At 45.4% G+C, this 27,525-nt stretch overlaps 1 protein-coding gene across 1 annotated transcript; it reads left to right on the plus strand.

Annotated features, from left to right (window-relative positions):
• Window positions 1-27,525, plus strand: AQP9 (aquaporin 9). Its single transcript, XM_080980856.1, has 7 exons — window positions 1-198; window positions 761-887; window positions 12,878-13,004; window positions 17,828-17,965; window positions 20,960-21,078; window positions 23,082-23,299; window positions 26,039-27,525. The coding sequence occupies exons 2-7, from the start codon at window positions 786-788 to the stop codon at window positions 26,226-26,228; spliced, it is 894 nt and encodes a 297-aa protein (XP_080836982.1). The 5' UTR covers window positions 1-198; window positions 761-785; the 3' UTR covers window positions 26,229-27,525.

Genomic DNA, 27,525 nt, shown 5'->3' on the forward strand with positions numbered 1-27,525 from the left:
AGGAGTCTGAATGATCCAGCAGGGCTCTCCTGGTGTTTTTAACACCCAGAAGGTTATCTGGTGGGATGCCAGAGCAATGCCATTGATTCGCCTTGCCTGAAATGCTCTCTGTTCACCTGGGCATGTGGAGACAGAATGCATTCCACAAATGCAAGCAGCAATCTGACTCTCACCTTTTCAGTATGGACACACCTCCTGGTAAGCATCCAAAGGAAAAATCTTTTGAGGGTTGTTGTGTTGTTGTTTTTTAAAAACCAGCCAATTACTGCAGTGCTTTTGCATTTGGCAGGTAATATAAGAGATCATTTGCCTGCCTTTCTGTCCTGTCCCCCACCCTGCCCTCAGCTTGTTTAATTGCATGGGTGTTTATTTTGGAGGTGGGGGTCATGATTAGCAGGTAATGATTAATCCAGAGAGCCAGAAATTAGGAGGGAATTAGGAAGGAAAGTGTGGGCTAGCTCCTGGAAGTGAGCTGACGTGTGTTATTATCTAGTCAGGCCTGATATAAATAGTGCCTGCAGGACCAGGAAGGAAAAGCACATGATGGAAACTCTCAATGAACGAGCAGGGAATGTGAAGTGGTCTCTGTAAAGCTCTGGAACGATCAGATGATTCCAAGGACTGTGTTGCGGCACTCCACAGCTCGTATTTCAACATATGAGAAGGAGTGCCAAAGTTAAGAAGAAAGGGGGGGGGAAGAAAGTGACAATTGCAGAGAAGATTGTAAAGCTACTACCGTTCTTCTGTTGCCTGGCTCCAGAAGCACCAAGCAAGAAGGAGCCAAAATGAGCAAGAACATGAAGAGGAGCTTCAAGGAAAAATTGGCCCTGAGGAACCATTTGGTGAAGGAAGCCCTCTCAGAATTCCTGGGAACGTTCATTCTTGTAGTAAGTGTGAGCAGCTTCCTGCCTGCCTCCCTCCCTCTTTTCCTTCCTAACAGGGTTGACCCAAAGCAGAGCAACTGGTGAGTGGTATCTTCTGCCACAGCAGTTCAGCAAGGAAGGTTGAGGTGTGCTGCCCACTCAGCTGTTGTGCTGCCTTATAAAACATAGCAGTCCCAGATTGAGGGATGAGGGGCACATTCAAGTCTGTTTTCATTTAAAGGGAAAGTCACCAAATTAGCAGTTTCCAAAAGTGTGCAGAGCAAAATGAGGCCATCCTTTGAAATTCACACGTCTCCAAATTTTGCATTTCTCCAGCCCAAATGATGTGTATCTACTAGGGTAGTGTGCAAATAAATGCATGCATTGGTGAAAATGACATACGAAAGCACATTGTGTTAGAGAAAATTGCTTTGCAAAAATATTATTGCTTGACTTTATTTGGCAAGTTAAATATATAACTTGATTGTAATAAAACTTTTATGCCATTTACAAGAAATGTTATGTATTGTCTTAGGTATAAAATGCATGTTAAAATGCTGAAGAATTTTCAGGACCTAAAAAAAAAAGTTTGCTAGCTGATGTGGAAATGTGGAGAAACTGAATTTAGGACTGGAAAAATAATAAACTGAGGGAAAGTGAAATTCTCAGATTTGCTCCCCAGTTTATTCATCCCCAGTGCCTACTGGCTAAACTGGTGTTGAGCGGGCTGTGCAAAGGGTGGCTGGGTGCATGCTTTTTTTCACATAATGCACAAGCTGCCCTTTCTATGCCCAGCACATTATGACTATTTCTATGGTGCTCTCAGTGTGCCTGATGATTTAGAAAGGTTCAAGAGGACAGCTCCCTGCCCCAAGAGTCTTACAATCCAAAATTCAACACTGGGAAAGACAACAAAGGGTGGGAAGGGAAGTTCAGGCAGGATCGCATCACTAACACAGCCCAGCCTTCCTTCAACCCAGCGGCCTCCTGATGTTTTGGACTTCGACTTCCACCAGTCCCAGCTGGCATTCAGACCATCTGGAGGGCGCCAGTTGGAGAAGGCTGACTTAATCCAAAACATGTTGGGTTTTTGGGTTTCAGTTAACAACTATAGCTACCTATTTCTATTGGCAACGTGCTAAATAATACAAATGCTGTTTGTCCTTGCAACAGCCCAGGGTCTGTGTGTTTAGAGTGGTTTGCCAGTGAAACTGTAGCTCACGCTTATTTCCAGCCATAGTTAGAACTTCCATTTTACAGACTGAGAAACTGAGCCTGTGAGATAATAAGGTGCCTGAGGCCAGTGGCAGATTTTGAGCTTTCAAATCTCAGCTACGCCCTGTGAGACACCCAAATTCTGCCCACACCCTGGCTCTCGCCTTCTGTTCCAAGTCATTGTTGCAGCACCCCCTGAGGCGCCCTTTCGGCTCGGGACCCAGTGTGGGCGAACCAGTCGTGCTCCCCTAAATCTGCCCCTGCTGAGGGCTTCCAAATAGGAAGTAAGCACAGGTCTTTGCAAGTTTGTACTGGCCTGGCACATTTTGGTGCCGGAGGTGAGGAATTTCCATGAATTACCATGGGGTGTAATCCACAAGAGTGTTCTCCCTGCAAGCCCCATTGAAATGAATGGAAGCTGCAGAATACATTGAAAGAGACCATGCCTTCTTATCAATAATTTTTTTGTTTTATCTTTTTTGTAAACCACTTTGAGGGGTTTTTTTGACAAGCTTTTATGAAATCAATATATGGTAAATTGCACTACATAATCGGAGTCACATTAAGAATACACCATGCATGCTGTTTTAGTGTTTATCTAACAAGTCCCCCCATATTTTGATCACACAATTTGTTGTGTTTCATTTTATTTAGTGATGAACCAGGAATGAACAGCTGGAATAAAAATAGATCTCAGATAAGGTAGATCTTTGATATGAGATAAATGATGGGACACCTGTTGATTTTCATGGAACAAGTAACAGAAAATGCATTGTTCAGGGGCTTATAAACACTTTTTAAAAGTTTCTATAGGATCCTACAATTGGTGGTACCAGCACAAGATGCCCCTAAGAGTGTTGCCACTTTGAAGTCTAAGAACAGAACTTTTAAGTCCAGAATGCATTCCGCTCTACCCAAACTCTTGATTGGAACATTGTGGAATGCAGATTCCCTCGATCTATTCAAGAAACCAGCCCCCTGCCAACTGGAACCTGGGCTACTCCCCCAACTGGAAACTAAATTCAAACTGGGCTTGAGAATTAATCTCTATCCCTATAAAAGCAAACACAAAATGGACGCTTGCATAATTTTAATTATTTTCAAAGTCCAGGTGCTGGCTCTCAGCTTAGGCCCATATTGTCCTGAGCATCCTAGCAGACCCTCCAAGTGCCCCTATTTCCCAGGGATGTCCTAGATCTACAGACGCCGTCTCGGTTTCTGATTTGATCCCAGAATGTCCTGCTTTTCCTTGAGACGTCCCTATTTTCATTGGAGAAATATTCGAGGGTATGGAGTTATCTGACCCCTGAGGCATCTGAGCAGCCCTGAATAGTGAAGTTTTTACATGATGTTTCTATATATGTTAAAGCTGTGCTTTATATATGTTATATATATATATATATATATATATATATATATATATATATATATATGTTACAAACCGCCCAGAATGGCAACCCAGTCAGATGGGTGGAGTATAAATAGTAGAATTATCATTATGGAATGGGACGCCCCTATTTTCATCAGAGAAATGTCAGAGGGTATGTCCTAGGAGCAATTGGGGTTTTTTCTACATTATTCCAGCTGGTTTCCAGAACAAATGACCTGCAATGACACACAACATCAAACAGACACCAGAAGACAACAAACTGCACAGACAAAGGTCAAAGGTTAGGAAAGCAGTGGGGGGGGGCTTTGTTAGCACAGCTAGCGGACATTTATTTGCCTATGCAGTGAGGGAACATCACAATGTCCATGACTGATACACTACAGGGCTAAAGGAGGGTAAACTGAGAGCTGAAAGCAAGGGGTGGCAAGAGCCAGGATGGAGGTGGCTGATGCTTGGCCCAGATAGCGAGAGAACCCTGGAATGCAGAAGTAATCATAGTCTGGCATGGCTTTGCTGCCCATGATTTGCAGCCTGCCAGCCCCTGTGATCCTCTGCTGTGGGGTAGCCAGCAATCTAGACAGCAGCTGCCTGGAGCAGGAGAAACCTGGGGGGTCTCCCTCCCCACCCAATCTGAGACCTGCAGCATGCAAATTGTGTCACAGATGGCAACCACCACCACCTCTGGAGGGAACACAATTCCTCTTCGCTTTGCATATAACAAATGCTGGGAGGTCCTCTTCTCCTATCTGAACGTGTCTGAGAATCAGAATTTTCAGCACAGGCCCTTCTCCAGCTCCTTCCCATGATGGCTGCTTCTTGGGGGTCCTATGCCATGGACTGGCTGGATGCAGAGGAATGGTGGGGAACCCTCAAGGGAACCCCCAGGGGAACCCCAAGGCTCAGAGCCAGGGGATTGGTGGTGGGACAACGATGAGTGGTCAGAGGGAGAAGACTGGGAGGAGAAGGTGTCAGAAGCTGAAGATGTAACAGGGTTCAATGAGCAAGAAGAGGCTGGGGCAGAGAGCAGTTCTGACTCAAAAGCAGAAGCAGAGGCTGGAGAGGAAGGGGGCCAAGAGTAGGTCAGGCAGGCTGCTGAAGAAGCCAGGAAGTCTTCCCCTCCTGCTGTGACCAGCTCCCCTCCCACCTTGTCTCCCAGAACACAAAAACGAATGAAGAGGGTGGAGCAAAGAAAGACGATATGGAGGAGCTTCAGGTTGCTGGGGAAGGACCTGGGAGAGAGTCTTAGAGAGCGGTGGGGAGTCAGGGACCTTCAGTCCTCACAACTGCCTTCTTGGGGCAAGACCTACTAGGAAGAGTTGCTGTGATCACTAGGCCTGCACTGTTTTTGTTTTCTTTGAATAGAGTTAACTGACACTGGGTGTTTTACTACTGACCTGCTCCTGATTCCAGCTCCTGACATTGTATAAAGGGAGGTCTGACTGGTGGTGCTTCTTATTGCACTGCAATCTGGCGAGCTGGTATTCTGCTTGACTTCCTTTGATTCCTCAAATTATTGCAACTCATTTTGGGAACTTTATTTGAAATGGAAAAGCAAGCTGCAGGTATTTGAAATGAATCAGATGCTCAAGGCGGGGGTGGGAGAGAAAACGAGTGTTTGCCAAGGCAGAAATACAGGATCCAGCCAAGGGGAAGGACATCCCTCGGATCTGGTTGGCTGGACCCAGAGGCAGCACCAAGCAAGGAACAGCACCCTTTGCTCTACCTTTTCTGTTCAAGCTCCCCAGTCCTGGTCAGAGCAGCTCGCTCTTGCCCAAGCGCCTGCCTTTCTTTTGTCTCTGGCGTGCCAGCAACAGGCAGCTCCACTATGGCCCAGTTTCAGTCCCTGAGGGGTCCAGTCAAGATGAAGCCAGGAATTGTAGATGCAGAACAGTGGCGACTCGCATTGCAGATGTGTTGGCTGAGGGCTGCTGAAAAGGGGGGCTGCCACTTTCCGGCACTTGGAGAGGCTGGAGATAAGGCTGGAGAAGAGGCGAGGGTGGCACGTTTTCCAGGGAAGCACATCCAGACTAAAATAACCACCCTGACAGTCCCCTGGAGGCCAGAAAATGCCATCTGTGTGAGCGCCAGTCTGGAGTTTAACTTGGAAGGACAGCCCTGGACAATGACATGATCAAGCGCCCTCCTTAGTGTGATTTATTTTATAAAGAAACAAAAAACCCTGTGTGATAGCTGGGAAAGATCTCTTAGAGGCTATCAATGGGTGTGGCTCTAAAATTGCTGGTACTTTCACCCCATCGTAACAAGCTGTCCAGTGTTTCCATTTTACCCAGCAGATGTAGAACACAATGGCTGAACGCAGACAATCCTTTCAATTCAGAGAGCTGAAAGTGGTCCAGCCTTCAGCAACCTGGCGCCCTCCTTCTGTTTCTACCTATCAGTCCCATCTGGGGCTGATGGGAGTTGTAGTCCAAAACATCTGGAGGGCACCAAGTTGGTGAAGGCTCCTGCTGTGGATGTTTACTTTTCCCATTCCGTACTCTCAGCTGAGGGACGTTCTCTACTTCCCAGAGTGTTGAGAAGTTCCTGCAATGCCTGAGTTTGGCTTCCTTTGGATGCAATTTAGGGCACTGCAAATGGCATGGGGCACTTTTGAAATACTCACTTTAATTACAAATTTGCAGGCAAAGCGTAAGTGGAGGCCACAGGAGGCACGCCTGAAAAGCAGCAGATCTGTGAACCCAGATCAGATCCTCAGCCAGACCACAGCCTTCTCTCCCTCTCTTCTTTCCTTCTCTCTCCCTCAGACAACCCAAACTGCTGTTTTCCTCTTCACACCCACCCTCTTCTTAGCAGGGGAGGCCAGCTGTTGCCTACTCCAGTATCCTGTGACTCATTAGGCCACCTCTGAATTTTTGGGTGCCAGTAGAATAATGGAATCATAGAACTGGAGAGTTGGAAGGGATCCCAAGGGTGATTCTAGTCCAACCGCCTGCAAAGCAAGAATCTTTTGCCCAACATGGGGCTCGAACCCATGACCTTGAGTCTTGTGCTCTACCAACTGAGCTATCCTTTCAACATACCAGAGAGCTTGGGCTGGGTTGGTTTCCCAGCTGCTCTTGCCAAGTGCTTTTGTTGTTTGGTGAGATGGGGTGGTCAAAGAAACCATGGTTAAGGAACTAAGGGTGCTGGATCCATGCACAACACCAGGCCACAGTTGAAAGATGCTTGGAGGCAGCATGCTTCTGAATACCAGTTGCCAGAGGCTGCAGGAGGGGAGAGTGGTCTTGTGTTCAGGTCCTGCTTGCGGGTGTCCCACAGGCATCTGGGAAGCCACTGTGAGAACAGGATACTGCACTAGATGATCCGATGTCCTGATCCAGCAGGCTCTTCTTGTGTTCTTTAGTAAAAGCCAAAATCTGTAAGCCAAGAGCAAATCATGGCTTTAGATCACAGTTTGTTACCAGTAAACAAACAATAGTTCAGCTGCTAAGCAGGGTTCAAACAAATGAACAATTAAGAAACCGTAGTTTAATCAACCCTGATTTGGCACCTGTGAATCAGGCCTCTTTCCCTCCCAGCCCAATTTATCTCACCTGATTGTTGTGATGGTAAACGGCAGGTAACCACTTCCACCTTTTTTCGGAGGAAGGATGAGACTTTGATCTGGGATATAATGCCAAGACAATATATAACAAAGCTTCCTTGATGTTCTGATTGTGGGATTCATGGCCACCATAGTGCACAGTGGTCATTTTCCAACTCCTTGTAATGCTTGCCTGTCTATAAAAAAGGGTTTTAGCACCCAGGCACAAACCATCAGAACTCATCCACATGAGAAAATACAGCCAGTTCCTTTTCTATTTACTATTTTAACACTTCTATTCCTACTTAATGTTTTTACCTGTAAAACCTATCTTTCTTTTTTACAAAAACACAGTCATAATGTTTTGAGTGTACAGGTTTCATTTTCCATGTGCAATTAGAACCAGATCTTTATGAATTTTAAAAGCTTTAAAATGTATAGAGTTTGGCTATCGCCTTATGGAACATACATTTTGTGATTGAGCAATAATCTCACATTCTGCCATTTGAATGGAAGCGGTCTTTGAAAAAGCAATCTTGGTATGGCTTACATCCACAGTTTTTGAGTACTTAAATGGCCATCTTTAATTCCAAGCTGCTTTTTTAATATATAAATTAAACTTGGGCCTGAAACCAAATGAAGGGAAATCCATTTGAACCTGAAAGGGTATTGATTGTGTTCCTTGGAGACCTATGGAATAATGGATCTGGCCCATTTTATTACTGCAAGTTTGATTACCTTCTAATATGCAGCAGAGAAACGATAAATATATAACTAATTATCAAGGAAGAGCCACTTAGTTGTCCAGCCAATTCAGTACTTTACCAGAGAGTTATGTGTCACCTGCACCAAGAGAAGTGGGTCAAATCTCACCACGTATCAGTCATTGTTAATGTCCGCATGGCCAGCTGCAGGCCGTGCTCCCCAGTCCCCTGGCAATGTTGCAGAGGATATTTCTCAGATTGCTCTCTTGCTAGGCTGCAGACGGATGGCAGGTTTGAAAGAGCTGAAGGTGAAAAGAGAGCACAGTTGTTGCCTATGGTGTGTACATCGTCATCCCACCATCATTTGGACAGTATGTTCACTCATTCAGGCATTTCTGCACTGCTGAATCAATTGTGTCCTCTATTATTAGGCTAAGAGGCTGTGACTGGCCTAAGTTCACACCCAGTGAGTTTCATGGCTAAGCAGGGATTGAAGCCCCATCTCCCAGGTCCTAGTCCAGCACTCTAACCACTGTGCCACACTGGCTCTCCCATCATTCCTGGCCAGGAGCATCCTTGACCAATGGCCATGCCAGAAGGAGCTGATGGGAGCTGGAGTCCAAGAACACCCATAGAATAGGGCTGCCATATTTTAAAAGGTGAAAATCCATAGAATAGGCTTCCATACATCCAGATTTTCCCGGACATTAAAGCAATTTCTGCCCAAACGCTCCTAGCAAGAGCAGAATATCATCTATGTCTGAGAAATTCTAGATGTATAGCAATCCTACCATAAAATGGAAGGGGCCATGAGGGTCATCTGGGCAACCCTTCTATGGTGAGATATATTGTATCTCTTTTTCATTTATATTGTTATTTCAAAATTTGCATCTATGCACATGCAAATGTATGCAAATCGTTGTCCTTTTCTTGCAATGCTTACTTACTTCACCAAACCTTTATTAGGCATTACAAATATAGGCCATCATAAAACATACATATAATTTTTTTAAAAAATATATACAAATGAACAGCCATGTAAAAATACATAATAACGAGGATTCTCATTTTTTTGCAATGCACTCTACTAAGTGGCTTACAAGGCCAACTCTGTGATTCTATGATCTCTGGTTAAATAGGTTTTGAGTATTTCTGTGGTTCTCCAAAAAACCTACCACACCTGTTAGACCAAAGTTGATAATGGGATAAAATGAATGTACACCATGGGCCTTTCCTTGTCATAAGACAATTTATCCAGGACTCTAAATCATCCTTAGCTTATTCATTAATCCAGCCCCAAATGCCTTTCTTAAGAAAGGATGAGAAGGTGACTTTATTTATTATCAGACATTTCTGCCTCAGTTTCTAGTCAGCTTCGCTAACATCAAACATCCTCTGGCAAAGGCGGATCCCAACTGTAGGGTAACTGTCTCTCTAATCCCCATTTAACGAAGTGAGAATGGAGGCCAAAGGAATTACCAGCCTGGCGGAGGCCACCCAGGGAGGACCTGTTCTTCCAAAAGCTGAGGGCCCAGACCTCTTAGAAAAACCCTATTTATACTGGAAAGTCATATTTATGTATCTTGGAAACACTAATACATACTTCCTGAAAGCAGCCGAAAGAAAAAGACACCGGTCTTTAATCTCCCGCATGAGTGGGCTGCCGATGAAACACGGCTACTTCCTAGGGGATAAGGGAGCTGCTCCCTCCTCCGAGGGAGAACTGTTTTCCTCCATGTGAGGTTAGCCACCTTCCAGACAAAAACACGGATCCGGTGTCTTGTGAGGCAAGGGCGTTTTGGCAGAGGCGGCCATCCTCACAGGCTGCCAAGCTAAGCTTCCGCTTAATAGCTACCATCTTTCTTATTTATCGCTGGGCGGAAAATCAAACGGCAAGGATAATGAGAACTGGGAAGTGAGGGCAAAAAGGTGCAGATTTGCCTGCCATAGCTCCTGCCAAGCATAGAGGAGGCCCAGGAGAGCCCAGCTCCAGGCAGCCCCAGGAACAAGCCTGGCCCAGAAACCTTGGAGAGCCACATGCGCCAATCTGTTGTTTTGAACTGCAGTGTCTGCCTCCCGCACTTTGGTCAGACTCATGTTGGTTTCTTCAAGAACACTGTCCAACCATCTCGTCCTCTGTCGTCCCCTTCTCCTTGGGCCCTCCATCTTTCCCAACACCAGGGTCTTTTCCAGGGAGTCTTCTCTTCTCATGAGGTGGCCAAAGTCTTGGAGCCTCAGCTTCAGGATCTGTCCTTCCAGTGAGCACTCAGGGCTGATTTCCTTCAGAATGGAGAGGTTTGAACTTCTTGCAGTCCATGGGACTCTCAAGAGTCTCCTCCAGAACCATATGGCTATAGCCTCCTCTAGAGGCTACTCTAGAGTAAATGACTCCTCTAGAGGCTATTCTAGAGTAAATGGCTGCAGGCGACAAAGAAGGAAATTGCCTTTTTTCCCTTCTTTAGTGAAGAGGGAAAGTAAGTGTTATACAAGCACAATCCAAACCACCTGAGAAGAGATTATCTGCATATCGGGTTGCCACTTGTGTAATGTCACATAATACAAGGAAATGGAGCTGGGGGGAATTGTGTGGGGCATAACTGCCAGGCCAGCGTCTGACAAAGTCAGCAAAGAGGTGCTGGTTTATTCAGATTATGCCAATTTCACTGTGCCTGAGTGGGACAATCCACGTTGGCACTGCATCTCCTCACCTCTTGCCACCTGCAATTTCTCTTGCACAACCATCAGTGCAATGAATGGGAGCTCTCTTGCAATGTCACAAAGGATTCTGAGGTGCAGCATCAGAAAAGGTTTCTGGAAGTGTGGATCTCAGGCCATATGCCGTGTCAGTAGCACCCCTGAAAACAGGGCTGCCTCAAACTATAGCAAGGAATTGCTTGGGCTTGTAGGGTGGTTTTGTGTCCACGGCAACAACTATGGATTCTCTTCAGTTTCTCATTTCTCCAAACTTAAAATTCAATTGATTATTACATTTCCGTGTGTGTGTGTGTGTGTGTGTGTGTGTGTTTGCAAAAAAATCCCATGAAAAATTGTCAGTGTTTTAGTGGGCATTACTCTCAATAAACTCATCTTGTGTACATTTTTTAAAAATACATTTTATGTCATTTTCACCAATATATGCATTTTATACAGTTTTGTATGCATTCATTTTTGTCAGATATCTAAACTGCAAAATTCAGAGAAGTGTAAATTTCAAAGGGTATCTGTGTTGTGATTTGTGTATTGTTTGGGGAAGTGTAAATTTGGTAGCTGAAACAAACTAAAACCCTCGTTGCCATCCCTAATAGCAGCCCCATTCCCACCCCTCTGGACTCAACATTTGCCACAAAGAGAAGCTCTGCTGTTGTTTTTACGGAGGGAAAAAAGTCTGAATCACTGCTTGTAATTAGGGAAGGAAATGTCAAATTCACCCTTGTTTTCACAACATTTAAGGAAGTGAAATGCAGCCCAGTTTTACAGAGAGTTCCATGCTTTGGGGCTGCTCTGAACTGGGCAGAAGTTTGAACGTGAGAAGGGACATTTTTATAGTGGAGTCCATTAATAATACCCTGAATGTGGGTCGTGAGGAGACCCCAAAGAGGAATGGGTTCCACTGACATCTAATAAAACAGACTAAATTCTCATGAAATGTTTAGTGTCAGGGTGGGGCTGGGGGAAGATAAATTATCAGAGAAACCAAATGGTTTATAGAGGATCTCTCATTTTAAACTGTATTTTTCTCGGTTGACCTTGGCATCAGGATTTCCTGGCCTCCACTTCCCCTTTCATTTCCCAAGGAAGCTTTTAAGCTGGCTAAAAGGGTCAGGTTTCACTTTTATTTGCTTCATATAGCTTTTTCTAAGGCTTGACAATAGATTAAACAATTCGAGGTAGATTAAAATGCAGTCTTTTGATCAATCAATTGACTACAGCTGAAATATATTTGCATACCACCAAAAGCTAAATATAGGTGACTTTTTGAGATGCCGGAACCAAAATCTCCTCCCAAAAACCCTGTGTCCTCCTTCCCCTGCAGACTCACCAATTAAAATATGCCAGTTAATCAAATAATGCTTAAGTTAAAGTTTGCATTTGCAAATAATGAGTAGCCCTTTCCGAACATTCTCCACCCTGTCAAGAGGAACAAGGTATTCACAAATACAGCAGGGGCCCCACAGTGGGCAAATTGCTTCAAAGAACTGACTTCATTTTTTTGTTTTAATGACAAAGGATGTATGTGATATGCACAACATGCATGGGAAAAGAGGTTTTAAAAAAAGATCCATGCAGAAGTACACTTGCAGGTGATGTGCCCATTTTTTAGCATCTTGGCAAGAGGATGAAATTCTGGCTGCCTGGCCTTCCAAAAGCAGTGCTGCAGATTGTAACCAGCATGCTTTTCTCTCCCTCTGGCTGGGTCTACCCTGCCTACCGTATTTTTCACTCCATAGGACGCACTTTTTTCTTCCTAAAAAGTAAGGGGAAATGTCTGTGCGTCTTATGGAGCGAATGCGTGGTCCCTGGAGCCTCAGGATTTTTGCATTGGGTCACCCCAAATTTACCATCAGATCACATAGCATGTCCATGGCTACAGCCTGCACCCAAAAAACCACACACCCACTGTTTTGTGGGGCTGCAATGGCGCAAAAACGTGGTTACAAGGCGTGGATCCACATGGATTCTCAGGATTTTTGCATTGGGCTACCCCAAACTCACTGTCAAATCACATGTCTGTGGCCACAGCATGAACCACAAAAATCATACATCCACTGTTTTGTTCAGACTGTATTTTTTCTTGTTTTACTCCTCAAAAAACTAGGTGCGTCTTATGGCCACTTGCGTCTTATGGAGCGAAAAATACGGTATTTCATGCTATTAGAACAATATTAGATATATCCTTATAAAACTTCACAGGGCCTACTTGTAAAATAAAAGCATTTCTTACCTGTTTTAATCGTCAAAACACACTTTGCCTACTGCTGGTTCCTGATTACTCTGCAGCACCCTCTAGTGTCACATTTTAATAATGCTTTATGACCATTCAAAGTAGAACGTAACGTGTTCAACTACATTATGAAAACCCTTCCTTAACCCTTCCTTAACATTATAAACCATGAGCGTACACCCACCCTCTCTCTCTTTCTCTCTCTCTCCCAAACTTCAGGCCCTGGGATGTGGCGCGGTTGCGCAGTCTGTCCTTAGCAGAGGTGAATTGGGTGGAGCACCAATGATATCCCTTGGCTTTGCCATGGCTGTCACTATCGCCATCTATATCGCCGGAGGTGTTTCTGGTAAGCTGACATTTTCACCGTGTTGCTAAAGAAGTTGGAGGAGAGCTGGTGGGATGGAGTGGTGGCTAAGAAACCAGACTACAGATCAGGAGGTTCACAGCTTTCATCTTATCTCTGCCATAAGAAAACTCAGTGGCCTTAGCCAAAGCCCCCTTTCTCCGCTCAGCCCCCCCCCTTTTGTAATAAAGAGGGTGGGATAATGATCCTGATTTACCTTACAGGGTTGTTGTGAGGTCTATTTCAGAGCTTCTGTAAGTAACAGTGAATGAAGCACTTTGAACACTTGAAAATGTTATACAGTACAAATCTTATGGCTATTTTCATAGTGTCTACAACAGTGAAAATATTTAGTAAGGCTGCACTGTGTAATCAGTAAACTGGCTACATCAATCCATTGAAAATGAGTGGATTGATTTAAATTAAAGACAGCAGGCAAGTGTTGCCCCTTGGGAACAAACAAAACAAACAAAAAACACCCCTGTTGCATAAGAAATAAATGCAGGAATAATACCAAGAAAGGCATCCACATTATAATGGGTGACTCACTGGAAAATAATCTGCAATATGATGCTGTGGGGTTGGATGTGAAAACCATTCAGGAGGAATTCACAAAAAGAATCCATAGGTGGGGGAGGGAGGAAGAAGTGCTTTTGTTGGTCCTGGTTGAATCTACAGTTGGAGTTATCAAAGGAGAAGTAATTCAGAAGAGAGCTGGTGGTAAACTGTGTTGCAAGGAAAGAAAGAAAGAAAGAAAGAAAGAAAGAAAGAGTTGTGGATTTAAAAGGTCATCCAAAATGTTCAGAAACAGCCAAGATTTGTAAGAAATTGTATTTGCAAAATTCGGGGGGGACGGGACACAGGGCTTCTGTTTTGATGGCATTTTTAATGGCTTTTGTACTAAATATTTGCAACTTAGATGTTGCCTTTCCAAATCCATGCATCACCATTTTTTTCATGCACATCTGCACAGATTGTATGGTGATCTCCATTTTCCCCTACTCCTAATTAAATGTTGACACCCCCACACACCAACAAGAGTATTTGGTGCAAAGCTGCAACACTTCAGTTGATTAGTCAACTTATCACACACTGATGCAGATTTTTAAAACACTGTTTTAATGCAAGTATTTATAATAACTGCACACAGCAAATACCAATATTGGAAGAGTCGTTTTCTCCTGGGTGCCTCTTCTAAGATAACGATTGGGACAACAAATTTGCACACCATTTAACAACAAAGAAAGCATCACAGAAGTCTTATCAACAGTTTGTGAAGAAGAAGAGCCACTGTGTAAGCCATAATTTCTAACATGCCACAAATGAAAACAGCTACCTAATGACACCTGCTTGTCAAAGTGTCATTTTTCAAAATATTTGCCTCATCTGTTTTCTTGCCGCTTTGCAAAGGTCACATGCAGATAATGGGCCAGGGTGAGGTTCGTGGACTCACTAGACTGGGAGTGAGCGTGTGGCATGAGCAATTTTTTATTCTGAAAGTGTGGCCCAGAGAAAAAAGTTTGAGAACCACTGTTCTAACTCTACAATTCTATGTTTCGATGCTCATGTTTGATGTCCACATTCAGCAAGGGCTATTTTGCATGTTAGGTAAAGGTAAAGGGACCCCTGACCATTAGGTCCAATAGTGGCCGACTCTGGGGTTGCGGTGCTCATCTTGCTTTATTGGCCAAGGGAGCCAGCATACAGCTTCCGGGTCATGTGGCCAGCATGACTAAGCCGCTTCTGGCGAACCAGAGCAGTGCACGGAAACGCCGTTTACCTTCCCGCCGGAGCGGTACCTATTGATCTACTTGCACTTTGAGGTGCTTTCGAACTGCTGGGTTGGCAGGAGCAGGGACTGAGCAACGGGAGCTCACCCTGTCGCGGGGATTCGAACTGCCGACCTTCTGATTGGCAAGTCCTAGGCTCTGTGGTTTAACCCACAGGAGCACACTGCAAAAGGAGGAGAGGACAGCAATCCTCATCCTCTTCCCATGTAGGGCTCCAAGGCCCAGAGAGAGTGGACAGCCTTATACTGAGTCAGGACACTGGTCCACCCATCTCTCCCACAGTTGCCTAAGCTGACAAGCCATGGTTCTTCCAGCCACTCTCCCAAGTGGAAGTCTTTCCCAGCCGCAGGAGCTTCTTTTTACAAAATGAGGGCCTCTGCCCCTGAGCTACAGCCCTTCCCCTTCTCCATTCTGCAAATGGTTTGACACTATCAGGATGTTTCAGACTGACTGAGCTAGGGGTGGAGAACAGCAAACTCAGGAGATCAAGACAGCCCTGGAAGTCTTTCTCTGAGCTTCCAGGCCAAGTGCCTCATCTGTTCTCTTCTCTGCCCCCCTCAACTGCTTTTGCCTGGTTGGAATGCCTCCTTGGAATTACCGTATTTTTTGCTCTATAAGACGCACCAGACCACAAGACGCACCTAGTTTTTGGAGGAGGAAAACAAGAAAAAAAATATTCTGAATCTCAGAAGCCAGAACAACAAGAAGGATCGCTGCGCAGTGAAAGCAGCAATTCCTCTTGCTCTTCTGGCTTCTGGGATAGCTGCGCAGCCTGCATTCATAAGATGCACACACATTCCCCCTTACTTTTTAGGAGGGAAAAAGTGAGTCTTATAGAGCAAAAAATACAGTAATGGCCAGCGCCTCATGCTTGCCTGGGTGCAGGATGGAGAGAATGCGAACAGGTCCAGCATGGACGCCTCTGCCTTGTGTGTGGTTGGAATGTAGCCTACTGTATAAAGTCAGCTTCCCCTTGGCCCTGCTCTTTTTTGCCTGTGGCCCTGCCCACCATTGGCACGTGGCCCCTCCCTCATTTCACTCACATACCAGTCAATCATTTCACATCAGTGCTGCTCAATGGCTGAATCCATAGCAGGAGACACAATCATTCTTTTGACAGGAACGGTCAGTGATGGACAAGGCCTCATGACAAAGTAAATGAATTCCTTACTCCAAACCTTACCATGCGCTGCCCATATTTGCAATTGCTGAAAGAGAAGAAAATTGTTCATTCAGATTAAAAGAAAACCAAAAGGCAAGGAAATTTGAAAAGCCACCTCTTCGGCACATAGAACCAGCAGACATCAATCCTTAGATGAAGAATGTGAAAGAAGAAATAATCCAAAGTTCAGAATTAACTCCCCCGTGGCTCGTCGCGGGTCACACCATTTTGGATACATTACAATGCTGGCCTTTATCCAACTTTTGTTATCTGTGTTTGCTGCTCATGATACATCAGAGGTGCTCTCGGGTGCCTGAGATAACACCCTGACCCCCCAGTGCAAGCAAACAGAGGAATCACGTAGAGGGGGCCCCTTCTTCCCAGCTCCCCTTTGACAGGCAAAGGTCACTGTTATCAGAAACATTTCATTAAAGTCAGGGGCCGTATACCATCTCAGTTATGGTTGCTTTGCATGTATCTATCTATCGGAGGCATTTCTAGGCTGCTCTTCATAAAATCCAATCCTGGAGCAGGATATAATGTAAAAAATATAACGCCCAGTGCTTTTTTCTGGGGGTCCTCAAGGGGACACAGTCCCAGCACCTTCCCCCCCCCCATGTTAAAAATGTGGCACTTCGTGGTGAGTACTGGCACCATTTTTTCTAGGTAAAAAATAGCACTGATAATGCCTAGAATGTAATAAAACCAAATTATAAATAAAACAGAACAGAACCTTAAAAGAGCAGTAGCACCAGCAAACCAACAAGTTCAACAGATTTTTATCTGGGGCAATCAGAATAAGATCCACTATTTGACTATTGATTCAAAACCCTAAAATGTATTTTATATAATTGACTTTTTATTTCTATTCTTTGTATATCGTATTGTTGTTTTATTGCTGTGGCCGATGGCAATGAAGCAAATAAAGATTCATTCATTCATTAAGTTCAACAAGGGCGCAGCCCTCCTCCAGCAGTGCCAATTTAGACAAAGGCAGGTGGGAAGATAAATTTGCTTTTAACTTGTGCTGACAAGCCATGCAGAGTTGGCGCCAGTCGAACCTGAGACTAAGGGGGAAGGGCCTTCTGCAATCCGGGTGCCAGCAGGGCCTCCAAGCAAGAGCTCAGCAGATGTGGCACAGTTAAAAGGGTGTTCCCCATGCCCAAAGCCATCACCATGTCTGGGCAGGTGCTCAGGGGAACCCATCAAATGCCTCGGTTCCAAGCTGTCTGTGGCTTTCTGTGTCAGAACGATCACCAAGGACTGGGCTTGGAATGGAACCAGGAGAAGGATCATCCACCTGGCCACCCAAAATGAAGCTGGTACTATGATTTGTTGTTGTTGTTTAGTCGTTTAGTCGTGTCCGACTCTTCTTGACCCCATGGACCAGAAGACTCCTGTCTTCCACTGCCTCCCGCAGTTGGTAGCTTCGACAACACTGTCCCACCATCTCGTCCTCTGTCGTCCCCTTCTCCTTGTGCCCTCCCTCTTTCCCAACATCAGGGTCTTGTCCAGGGAGTCTTCTCTTCTCATGAGGTGGCCAAAGTATTGGTACTATACTATTTCACCAAACCTCTAGTTGTAGTAGTGGTGTAGTGATTAGAGTGTCAGGATAGGACATGAAACCACTGGGTGACCTTTGGCCCGTCACTCTCCCTCTCAGCCTGACCTACCTCACAGGGTTGCTGTGAGGATGAAACAAAGATAGGGAGAACCATGTACGCCACCTTGAGCTTCTTGGGGGAAAAGGTGGGCTATAAATGCCATGATTAAGTAAGAAATAAATCTACTGAAGGGAAATATCTGATTCATAAAAACTTGCATATAAAAATTATTCCCAACCCTTGTTCTTCTCCCTACCTTCCTTCTTTCAGGTGGTCACATAAACCCAGCCGTTACCTTTGCCATGTGCCTGTCGGGGAAGATAAGATGGATTAAATTCCCTGTTTACGTCATAGCACAGTTTCTTGGCGCATTTGTTGGCGCAGCTGCTGTCTACTGGATCAACTACGGTGAGTGGAAGAGACCAGTCTCCTCCTCCTCAGGAAACTTCCCAACAAAGACCAAAGTTACACTTAGGTTGAAACCTTTTGGCAAACAATCAAAAGTTGAAATTTCTTGTAGGAATCTCATGTCATTTCAAGGTAGCTTCTGACCCCTCCTGTCCAAAAAAAAGAAGAAGTTCCTGCCAGTTTGGATGTGTTTTGAGGTGCCCAAACTGAAATGACAGGCTAGTGGACAATGCAAAATAGTGTTGTGAGTTTGTGGGGTCAGTCTGTATAATGACTGAGTCCCTTCTAATTCCTGAGGTCCTCATAGATCAAGTAAGGGTTAAAATTTAAAGGAGAATTCCATTGTTGAACTAGTCAGGCAAGTTTCTTTGTGAGTTAATAACCCTAGTGGTCTGTAAAGGTAAAGGGACCCCTGACCGTTAGGTCCAGTCACAGATGACTCTGGGGTTGTGGCACTCGTCTAGTTTTATTGGCCGAGGGAGCCGGTGTTTGTCCACAGACAGCTTCTGGATCATGTGGCCAGCATGACTAAGCCACTTCTGGCAAACCAGAGCAGCACACGGAAACACCGTTTACCTTCCTGCCGGAGTGGTACCTATTTATCTACTTGCACTTTGATGTGCTTTCGAACTGCTAGGTTGGCAGGGACCGAGCAACGGGAGCTCACCCTGTCACGGGGATTCGAACCGCCGACCTTCTGATTGGCAAGCCCAAGAGGTTCAGTGGTTTAGACCACAGCGCCACCTGTGTCTCTACTAGTGGGCAAATGGGGGTCTTTGCCCCTCGTCACTTGGCTGGTGTGTGAGCTGAGAGCAGACTGCAGGCAGAAGCTGGGTGTCAGAGGCATGCTTGACCTCTGCTGGAATCAGATTCTGTGACTATGGGAGAAGCAAGACCTTTCAGGGTATTAATGCTGTGAAGTTGTATATATGTGTGTTAATAAGCCATATATCTTAAAGACACCAGAGTCTCCACTGCCCCTCATTCTTAGGAAACTGAACCCTGGGTAAGTTCCTGGAAACCCTGGAATCTCACACCACTCAGAGATTGAGGTGGCATGCAACAATACTTTTTAAGGGATTTTGCCCAGAAATAAGGTTTAGCTATCAAATATGAAAGCTGGTATCCATCCACTTTGCAGGGATAATCATTAGAGGTAACCCTGTTGTGCCATTAGAAAACAAACAGAAGTAACAGTAGCGGGTATCATTTATTAATTAATATTCTTCTTATTAGAGAGCCAGTGTGGTGTAGTGGTTAAGAGCGGTAGTCTCGTAATCTGGGGAACCCGGTTCGCGTCTCCGCTCCTCCATATGCAGCTGCTGGGTGACCTTGGGCCAGTCACACTTCTCTGAAGTCTCTCAGCCCCACTCATCTCACAGAGTGTTTGTTGTGGGGGAGGAAGGGAAAGGAGAATGTTAGCCGCTTTGAGACTCCTGAAGGGGAGTGAAAGGCGGGATATCAAATCCAAACTCTTCTTATTAGGATGCTAATCATGCTTCATCAGACTTGATGCTGAACTAAACAACACACACACACACACACACACACACACACACACACACAAACACGTGTACAAAGTGGGGGTAGGTAAAGAAAAGCATGTTTCTGAGAAAGAAGGGAGGGAAAGGCCAAGCCCTCCAAGTATCCCTATTTTCCAGGGACGTCCTGGATTTAGAGAAGCCGTCCCAGTTTCTGATTTGATCCTGGAATGTCCCACTTTTCCTTAGGATGTCCCTATTTTCATTGGAGAAATGTTTGAGGATATGGCATTATCCTGCCCCCAACCTGTCTGAATCCTGTACAGTGGTACCTCGGGTTAGAACTTGATTTGTTCCAGAGGTCCATTCTTAACCTGAAACTGTTCTTAACCTGAAGCACCACTTTAGCTAATGGGGCCTCCTGCTGCCGCCACGCAATTTCTGTTCTCATCCTGAAGCAAAGTTCTTAACCCAAGGTACTATTTCTGGGTTAGCAGAGTCTGTAACCTGAAGCGTATGTAACCTGAAGTCTATGTAACCCAAGGTACCACTGTATAGGGAAGGTTTTTTTAATGTTAATGTATTATGTTTTTATATATGTTGGAAGCTGTCCAGAGTAGCTGGGGCAACCCAGTAAGATGTGCGGGGTATAAATAGTAAAATTATCATTATGGAATGAGATGTCCCTATTTTCATCGGAGAAATGTTGGAGGGTATGAGAGGGCGGTCCAAGTTTGCAGACTGGGGTTTGTTTCCACTGAAGCCATTTTCTGCAGAATTAACTTCACTCGTTCACTCTCATTTGTTTTATTCCCAGAAAATCTATAAAAGGTTTCTGCCATAGTGTGTGAGTTCTTCCTGCCTTTCTTCAGATGTGACAGATTAATTACTTAATTAGTTAGTTAATTTTTGCCTCCACTTGTCCCATGTGGACTAGCAACAAACTCCTCTTTTCAGAGGATCTGTCTCTTTCATTAGAAGGCTCCTCCTTGCCCCTTTCTTTTAAAGAGACTTTTGCCCCTGCTTGTCTCCTGTCCTCTGCCATGGCCAACATTCCTGGGTTGACCCTTGGTTAGTCAGCCCCTGTTCCCTGCTGTGGATGGCGGAAGGCTTTAATTCTAGGTCTCCTCCTTTCAGTCATAAAAAAATAATTCTGATCATTATTTATAATAAACAAAAACATTAAAAATGCTCAGCAATTGCTCTGGCTGCAAAGAGGAAATGAGTAATTAAATCTCCCCTCTCCCGCAAGGAGAGAACAGTGGTTAGTTCAGGAATGTGCCCCACCTGAAGAGTTTTAATGGGGGGGGGGAGTGTGTGTGTGTGTGTGTGTGTGTGTGTGTGTGCGTGTGTGTGTGTGTGTATACCAAGCAGACTTTTCAATTTCACTTCACGCTCGTTGCAAGAAAGCAATGCCTCAAGAGCACAAAAGGACCTGCAGTACCCTTCTATGAGGTGCTCTGAAATATGCTGTTTAAATGCTTAATATTTATTAACCATCATTTCCCCTTAGATTTATTGATGTTCTACACTGGGGGAAAGTTGACCGTCACAGGAGTAAATAAAACGGCACATATTTTTGCGACCTACCCAGAGGAGTATCTGTCCGTGGCAAATGGATTTTCAGATCAGGTAATTTCACCCATTTAAACCTGTCTCCTGTGTGGCTCAGCCGGGCATCTAGCAGGCAGGATTGAGGGAGCTGGAGTGACTGAGCTGAGGGTTCCGCTATTAAGTGCTTTCGTGTGTTTATTTAACAAAACTGATATACCACTTGATTGTAAAACAAGAAGTCTACATAAAATTAAAATAAAATATTAAGATTCTCTGAGTGGGGGGAAACACAGTTAAAATCAAGTATAGTAAAGGTAAAGTGACCGACACTGGGGTTGTGGCGCTCATCTCGCTTTATTGGCTGAGGGAGCCGGCGTACAGCTTCCGGGTCATGTGGGCAGCATGACTAAGTCGCTTCTGGCGAACCAGAGCAGCGCACGGAAACGCCGTTTACCTTCCCGCCGGAGGGGTACCTATTTATCCACTTGCACTTTGAGGTGCTTTTGAACTGCTAGGTTGGCAGGAGCAGGGACCGAGCAATGGGAGCTCACCCCGTTGCGGGGATTCGAACCGCCGACCTTCTGATCAGCAGGTCCTAGGCTCTGTGGTTTAACCCACAGCGCCACCCGCATCCCATAAAATCAAGTATATAAAAGCATTAAACAGACGAATTGAAATCTACAGTGGCTAAAGAGAGATAAAACACATGTAACTTCTACCTGACTGGAGAGACTTGCCTAAATGAAAACATTTTATGCAGGCGCCAAAAAGAGTAAAGCAAAGCACCTGCCTGGTGTCAATAGGCAGGGAGTTCCGAAGTGCAGGCTCTGCCACACTAAATGATGAACTATGTCCGTGTGTGAAATGGATATGATGTGGCACCTGTAACAGTGCCAGTTCTGCAGGCTGAAGCAGTTGAGCGGGCATATATGGGGTAAGGTGACTCCCTACTGCTATTACACGCCTGAGCCACTGGGAAGGCATGGGGTGGAAACAGGACTTTAGGGCTGGAATAACATTCCCTTTGCCCAGGAACCAGCTGTGCCAAATTCCAGGGCAATTTTATTTTTCCAGCCCTGCAAAATGGATTTGGAAGCTGGTCAGCACAAAGTGGAGCAAGAGAGCAAAAATGTGAGAGTCTGCCCACAAAAGAGCTTTCCTTTGGGTGAACTGTGGTGTAAAACTGGGTATGAGGAAGCTGGAATCTTCACCACCTTTGGGGGCTCCAAGTCTCTGTAGGACCTCCCCACACCCCAAGTCTTGGGCCAGGGATATTCCGACCTTGTGTACTGGAAACTGGGCACAGGGGTAGTCCCGTATCGAGGGCTCATTGGGGGCCAGCTCTGCTCATGCAACTTTTCTACCACTATTTGGGGGCAGGGAGGAGGGCTGAAGCCACCGGTGCTGTGCTGAATTTTTCTTCTACATTCTTGTCAAACATTTCACATCAATTAATAAGACGTTTTATTCAAAAACTACAGTGTGTGGGCATTTTGTTCTGCTTACCTTACTTTTGAGGTAGTTGAGGATCCTCTCTTTAATTCTGCAAACCATCTCTCTGGTGGTCTGCAGCCTCCCCAGGTGCCTGCACTTCCTGAGGACCCCACAGTGTCCTCAGCTGGCCTTTCCTATATGCATAGGCAGCTGGCGAGGCTGCCTACAGTGCCCCTGGCAGCTGCTAACTGTGGTGGCATTTTAAAGGGAAGTCTTTTAAAAGTTTTGTGGGAGCGGCTGAGCACTCCCTCAATAATAAAAATTACTTCTTCCTGGCAGGGCCAGCCCACCCATGAGGCCAAGTAAGGCAACTGCCTCAGGCGGTAGGATCCACTGAGACAATGGATCCAGATGTAAAACTTCATCCAGGGCTGGCCAATCCGTGAAGCAACTGCTTCAGGTGGCAGGATCCACAGGGGCAGCAGATCCCAATGTCAATCCCCCCCCCCAGCCCCTTGTTCTTGTTGTCGATCTTCACTCACCCCTTCTTCCCTGGCCAGGGTGGGGGAGGCACCCTTTTCTGGTACCCAAATGTCTTGGGCTGGTCCTACCTCCTGGGCTGAATCCACCTGCTTTTCACTGACCAGGTGATGTCGACAGCCATCCTTCTCCTGGGTATTTTTGCCGTTTTTGACCCGTGCAACCTTCCTGTGCCGAAGGGGCTGGAGCCCATTGCCATTGGCCTGGTCATCATACTGCTGACGTCTTCCATGGCCAGGAACAGCGGTTGTGCCATGAACCCTGCCAGAGACCTGTCCCCACGCCTCTTCACCTACTTTGCTGGATGGGGGCCTGAAGTCTTCACGTAAGTCCGCTCGCCTTGGCAGAAGGATAAACTGCATTTGTGGAACCATTTAAAAGCTAGGATGGCTTTAAAAGAGGATTAGACAAATTAACGGAGGACGTGGCTATCACGGGCCATAATCCATGATGGCTTTGCTCATAGGTGGGGTCTGTGGGGAGGGTGGATGTTTCCCTCATATCTGGCCAGCAAGCTTCCCACGGTCATCTGGTCAACCACTGTGACCACAGGATACTGACCTGATCCAGATAGGTTGTCTTATGTTCTTATCATTGTTTTCACGTGAATTACCTTGCTGTAATCCTTAGAGCAATCCTGTAAATCATCATTATTACCCTCAGTCGGAGGCAGAGTGACTAGTTTAAAGTCACTTCATGAGATCCGTGTTCATGGCAAGGGTGAGATTCTGACTCATAGCTCAGTCTCTTGGCCGCTACTCTGAAGTAGCTCCTCACCCTGCCAACAAAAGCAGAGATGGGCAGAACCACCACTCTGCCCCATAGATATCAACACATGGATATCTATCTATATCTATCTATCTGAAGCCGTCTTATTCTGCCTGGCCTTTAATTTGAATTCAGCCTGATATTTTATTTCCCTTCTCTTCCTTCCCCCTCCCCTTTTATGAAGATCACCCACTCTGAGACCCTACAGCTAATTCTCCCCTGGCCTCCTCGCTGGCCCAAGTAGGACCAATTCAGCCAGCTAGCCCTGGTGATTATCTAATTGATTTTTGAATTTTATTGTTATTCATGTTTTTATATTGTATTTTATGCTGCTTTTATAATTTAGTGTTTTAGAGTTTGTTGTTTGAACTGGGAAGGGCAGGGTATAAATAAAAATTATTATTATTATTATTATTATTATTATTATTATTATTATGGCCCAGTTTTAATGTCACATTAAACCATAATGTAAAACAAACTATGGTTTAATGTGAAAGACCAGCATGGTGGTGCACACGTCTCAAGAGAGTCCGTCTTGTCTTTTGAATTGGCTTCACTCCAAACAAACCCTGAGCAATTTCCAAGGCTTGTTCTTGGCTTTGGAGTTCAGGTTACAGAATACCAGACTCCGGCTTGTTCTGTCTGTGGTGCAGCAGCAGCAGTTCAGTGGGGGTCCCTTCCCAGGAACTTCCATGTTAAAACACAGTTGTATGTTACCTGGCTGTCGTGTTTCCCTAACCTGCTACTTTTTAACTGAAGAGACTGAGACCTGAACCTGGGGCAGGGATTTAGCGCTCTAAACACAAAGCTGAAGCTCTTTCACCTGGCTGTGGAAGTTCTAAAAAGCTCACTGAAATAAGAGGCACATTCCCTGAGTGCCCTGGCTCAGAAAAGACAGAGGAAGGTGGAGGAATTCAGAGTGATGGACAAGATGCCTCTGCCTTCGCCTCCATCGTGTTGCAAGGCTGACCTCTAGTGGACACACACAAGCAGCTCTTTCTAATCGGAGCAGAGGAAACAGTCAATTGTTCTTGGGAGACTCTAATAAGAATATGAGCTTCCTTCCAGCAGTGCTCCTGGTGCTGTTGTTCCCGCAGCTTCCAGTGTGGCTGGCATCAGTGCCAGATTTAGGGAAGTGTGAGTGGTTCCCTCCCCCCCCCCCGGGTGCTGAGCCAAGGGTGTGCAAAACAATAATAAGCAACTGTACCAAAAGGAATTATTGTGAAAATAAGAACTATTGGGGGGGGTGTAGATTTTGTCCTTGCTCAGGGCACCCTATTACCCAATTCCACCCCTGCTAGCATCATTGCACTGTGACTTCTGTTCCATTTCAAAATGAGGATAAACTTCCAATTCAAGAGGTTTTGTCTGCAGACTCTCAGGCCTGGTCCTGAAAATGTAAGAAGTTGCAGTGCTTCAGCTGCAAGGTGCCACGTTAAAGGGGTTTCCACCCCTCCTGCTCTAATCAGCAATGGTAGCCTGCAAACAGAAAAGGGAACAGGGTGCCCCTCAAAACAAGCTCTGCCTGTTGCCAAACCAGCCCCCACATGGCTGCACCTGAAGACTGACAGTAGCCGAGGTGGGTCCCTTGCAGATCCATTTACTGGCTCTGCTCCTTTGCCTTTAACAACCTAGCAAGGAGAAATAATAATAATAATAATAATAATAATAATAATAATAATAATAATATTTTATTTATATCCCGCCCTCCCCAGCTGAAGCCAGGCTCAGAGCGGCTATCAACAATAAAAGTAACACAGCATTCTAAAATCAATTCATTTTAAAATCAATTCAAAATCAAATTAATGGCAACCATTGGGCTAGAGTTCTGCGAGGATTACCAAAGGAGGGGGTCAGACTGTGCCTTGGCCAAAGGCCTGGTGGAACAGCTCTGTCTTGCAGGCCCTGCGGAAACATGTCAAGTCCCGCAGGGCCCTAGTCTCTTGTGACAGAGCGTTCCACCAGATTGGGGCCACGGCCGAAAAAGCCCTGGCTCTGGTTGAGGCCAGCCTAACCTCCCTGTGGCCTGGGATCTCCAAGATGTTTTTGTTTGAAGACCGTAAGGTCCTCCGTGGGACATACCAGGCGAGGCTCTACCAGAGGCAGCTTTTCCCATGGATAGGAAGCTTTTAACTGAAAGCACAGTGGCCCATTCAAAGCTTCAGTACCACATTGTCTCAGCACACTGGAGAGGCAGTTGATAGTGGAAGTGGGGAGCCACCACAAATCAGGTCTACAAAAATGTAGGCACCGAAAACACTGGAATGTTAATCTCTCTCTCTCTCTCTTCCCCCAGGGCTGGCCACCACTTTTGGTGGGTCCCTATCGTCGGCCCGATGGTTGGGGCCGCTATCGGAACTGCTATCTACATGCTCTTCATTGAACTTCACCACGCCCCTCGGGAGCCACCCCCGCGCAGCGCAGAACATGAGAAATACACCCTCACAAACATGGAGGAAGAGAAGTCGCTCCACACTTCCATTTAAAAAGGGACAATGGACATGCCCCCCCAGAGCAGCCCTTGCCAGGTGGGCCACGTGAAAAAAAGAGGGTCTTGAGAGTTGGGCCAGGCAGCTGAAGCTCCCTCTTCTTTGCATTGCAGGACAGGTGGAAAGGGAACCGGGAGATGGCTGCATCGCCTAGGGAAGGATGTTTGCCATCCTCGCTGCGCAGCTGAGGTCCAGTTCCCACCCCCACCCACGAATCTAAAAGGGGGAGCAGTCACCTGACCTGCTAATGCAACCTATGCAATTTAAATAATGTCGCCTAATTAACCACTAATGAGTGAGGTTCATGTCAACAAGCTGCAGACAGAGGCTGTTAATTGTTCCGTGGTGCCACTAGCAGAGACTCATTACTGCCAAAAGCATCTGTTGAAAAGGGCTATATTTTACAGGGTGGAGGTTTTTTTTAAAAGAAAATACACCTTTGAATGAGATAACCTTAAATGAGGCTGGCCTGGCTGTGTTTTAAAGGCATTAACAGCACAGCTATCAAACAGCAATTAACTTAGATGGTTTTCATGGAAGATTAGACCAGTGATGGCAGATAAGTATAACAATGCTTGTGAAAGCTGATGGGGGGACTCCATGTTCAAGGGCAGTCTACCTCTACATAACTGAATGCTGGGAACAAACAATAGGAAAGACTCATTCCTTTCCTGCCATATTTGCCAGTTTTGCCAGAGGCTCCTGGCTGGCTTCTGGATCCCATTTCCCCTGATAGAATGCATTTTTGCATTTTGCATATTGTTTTCACTAATATATGCTTTCTTACACACTTTCTCAAAATATATGGAAAAGAACTTTTCTAACTTTTGTTAGGCAATCCTTCAACCAAAAGAGTAAACACACACACACATTATGTGTATAAAAATGCAAATATGTGAAAATATACAAAATGCATTCTATTGGGAGGAAATATTTTTTAAATTAGGCAAATTGGATGCAAAAATGTGTATTTTAGAAGAAATGCACATTAAAATCCTGGCAATCTTTGTGGAGAGATATAAATATATATATGGATGTGGAAAACTGAATATTGGAAAAACCAAATTTAAAATTGTCAGTCTCTAACTTTTTGGGGCACTAAAGTTTGGGACACCAAAGGCTTTATTCCAGGCACTTCCAAGTGCTCAGGTTTACTTCCCATGCCAGATATCTTAATCTTAATGGGATCTTCCTAAACTAGAAGAGTTCCCTGTACTTCCCTTCCTGTGTTTCTTGGTTTGCGTCTCCAGCCCCATCTAATTTCACTGTCGTATACACGCATCACTAATCATAA

This window comes from Podarcis pityusensis, assembly GCF_964106645.2.
Source record: "Podarcis pityusensis genome assembly, chromosome: 14".
Taxonomy (NCBI): domain Eukaryota; kingdom Metazoa; phylum Chordata; class Lepidosauria; order Squamata; family Lacertidae; genus Podarcis; species Podarcis pityusensis.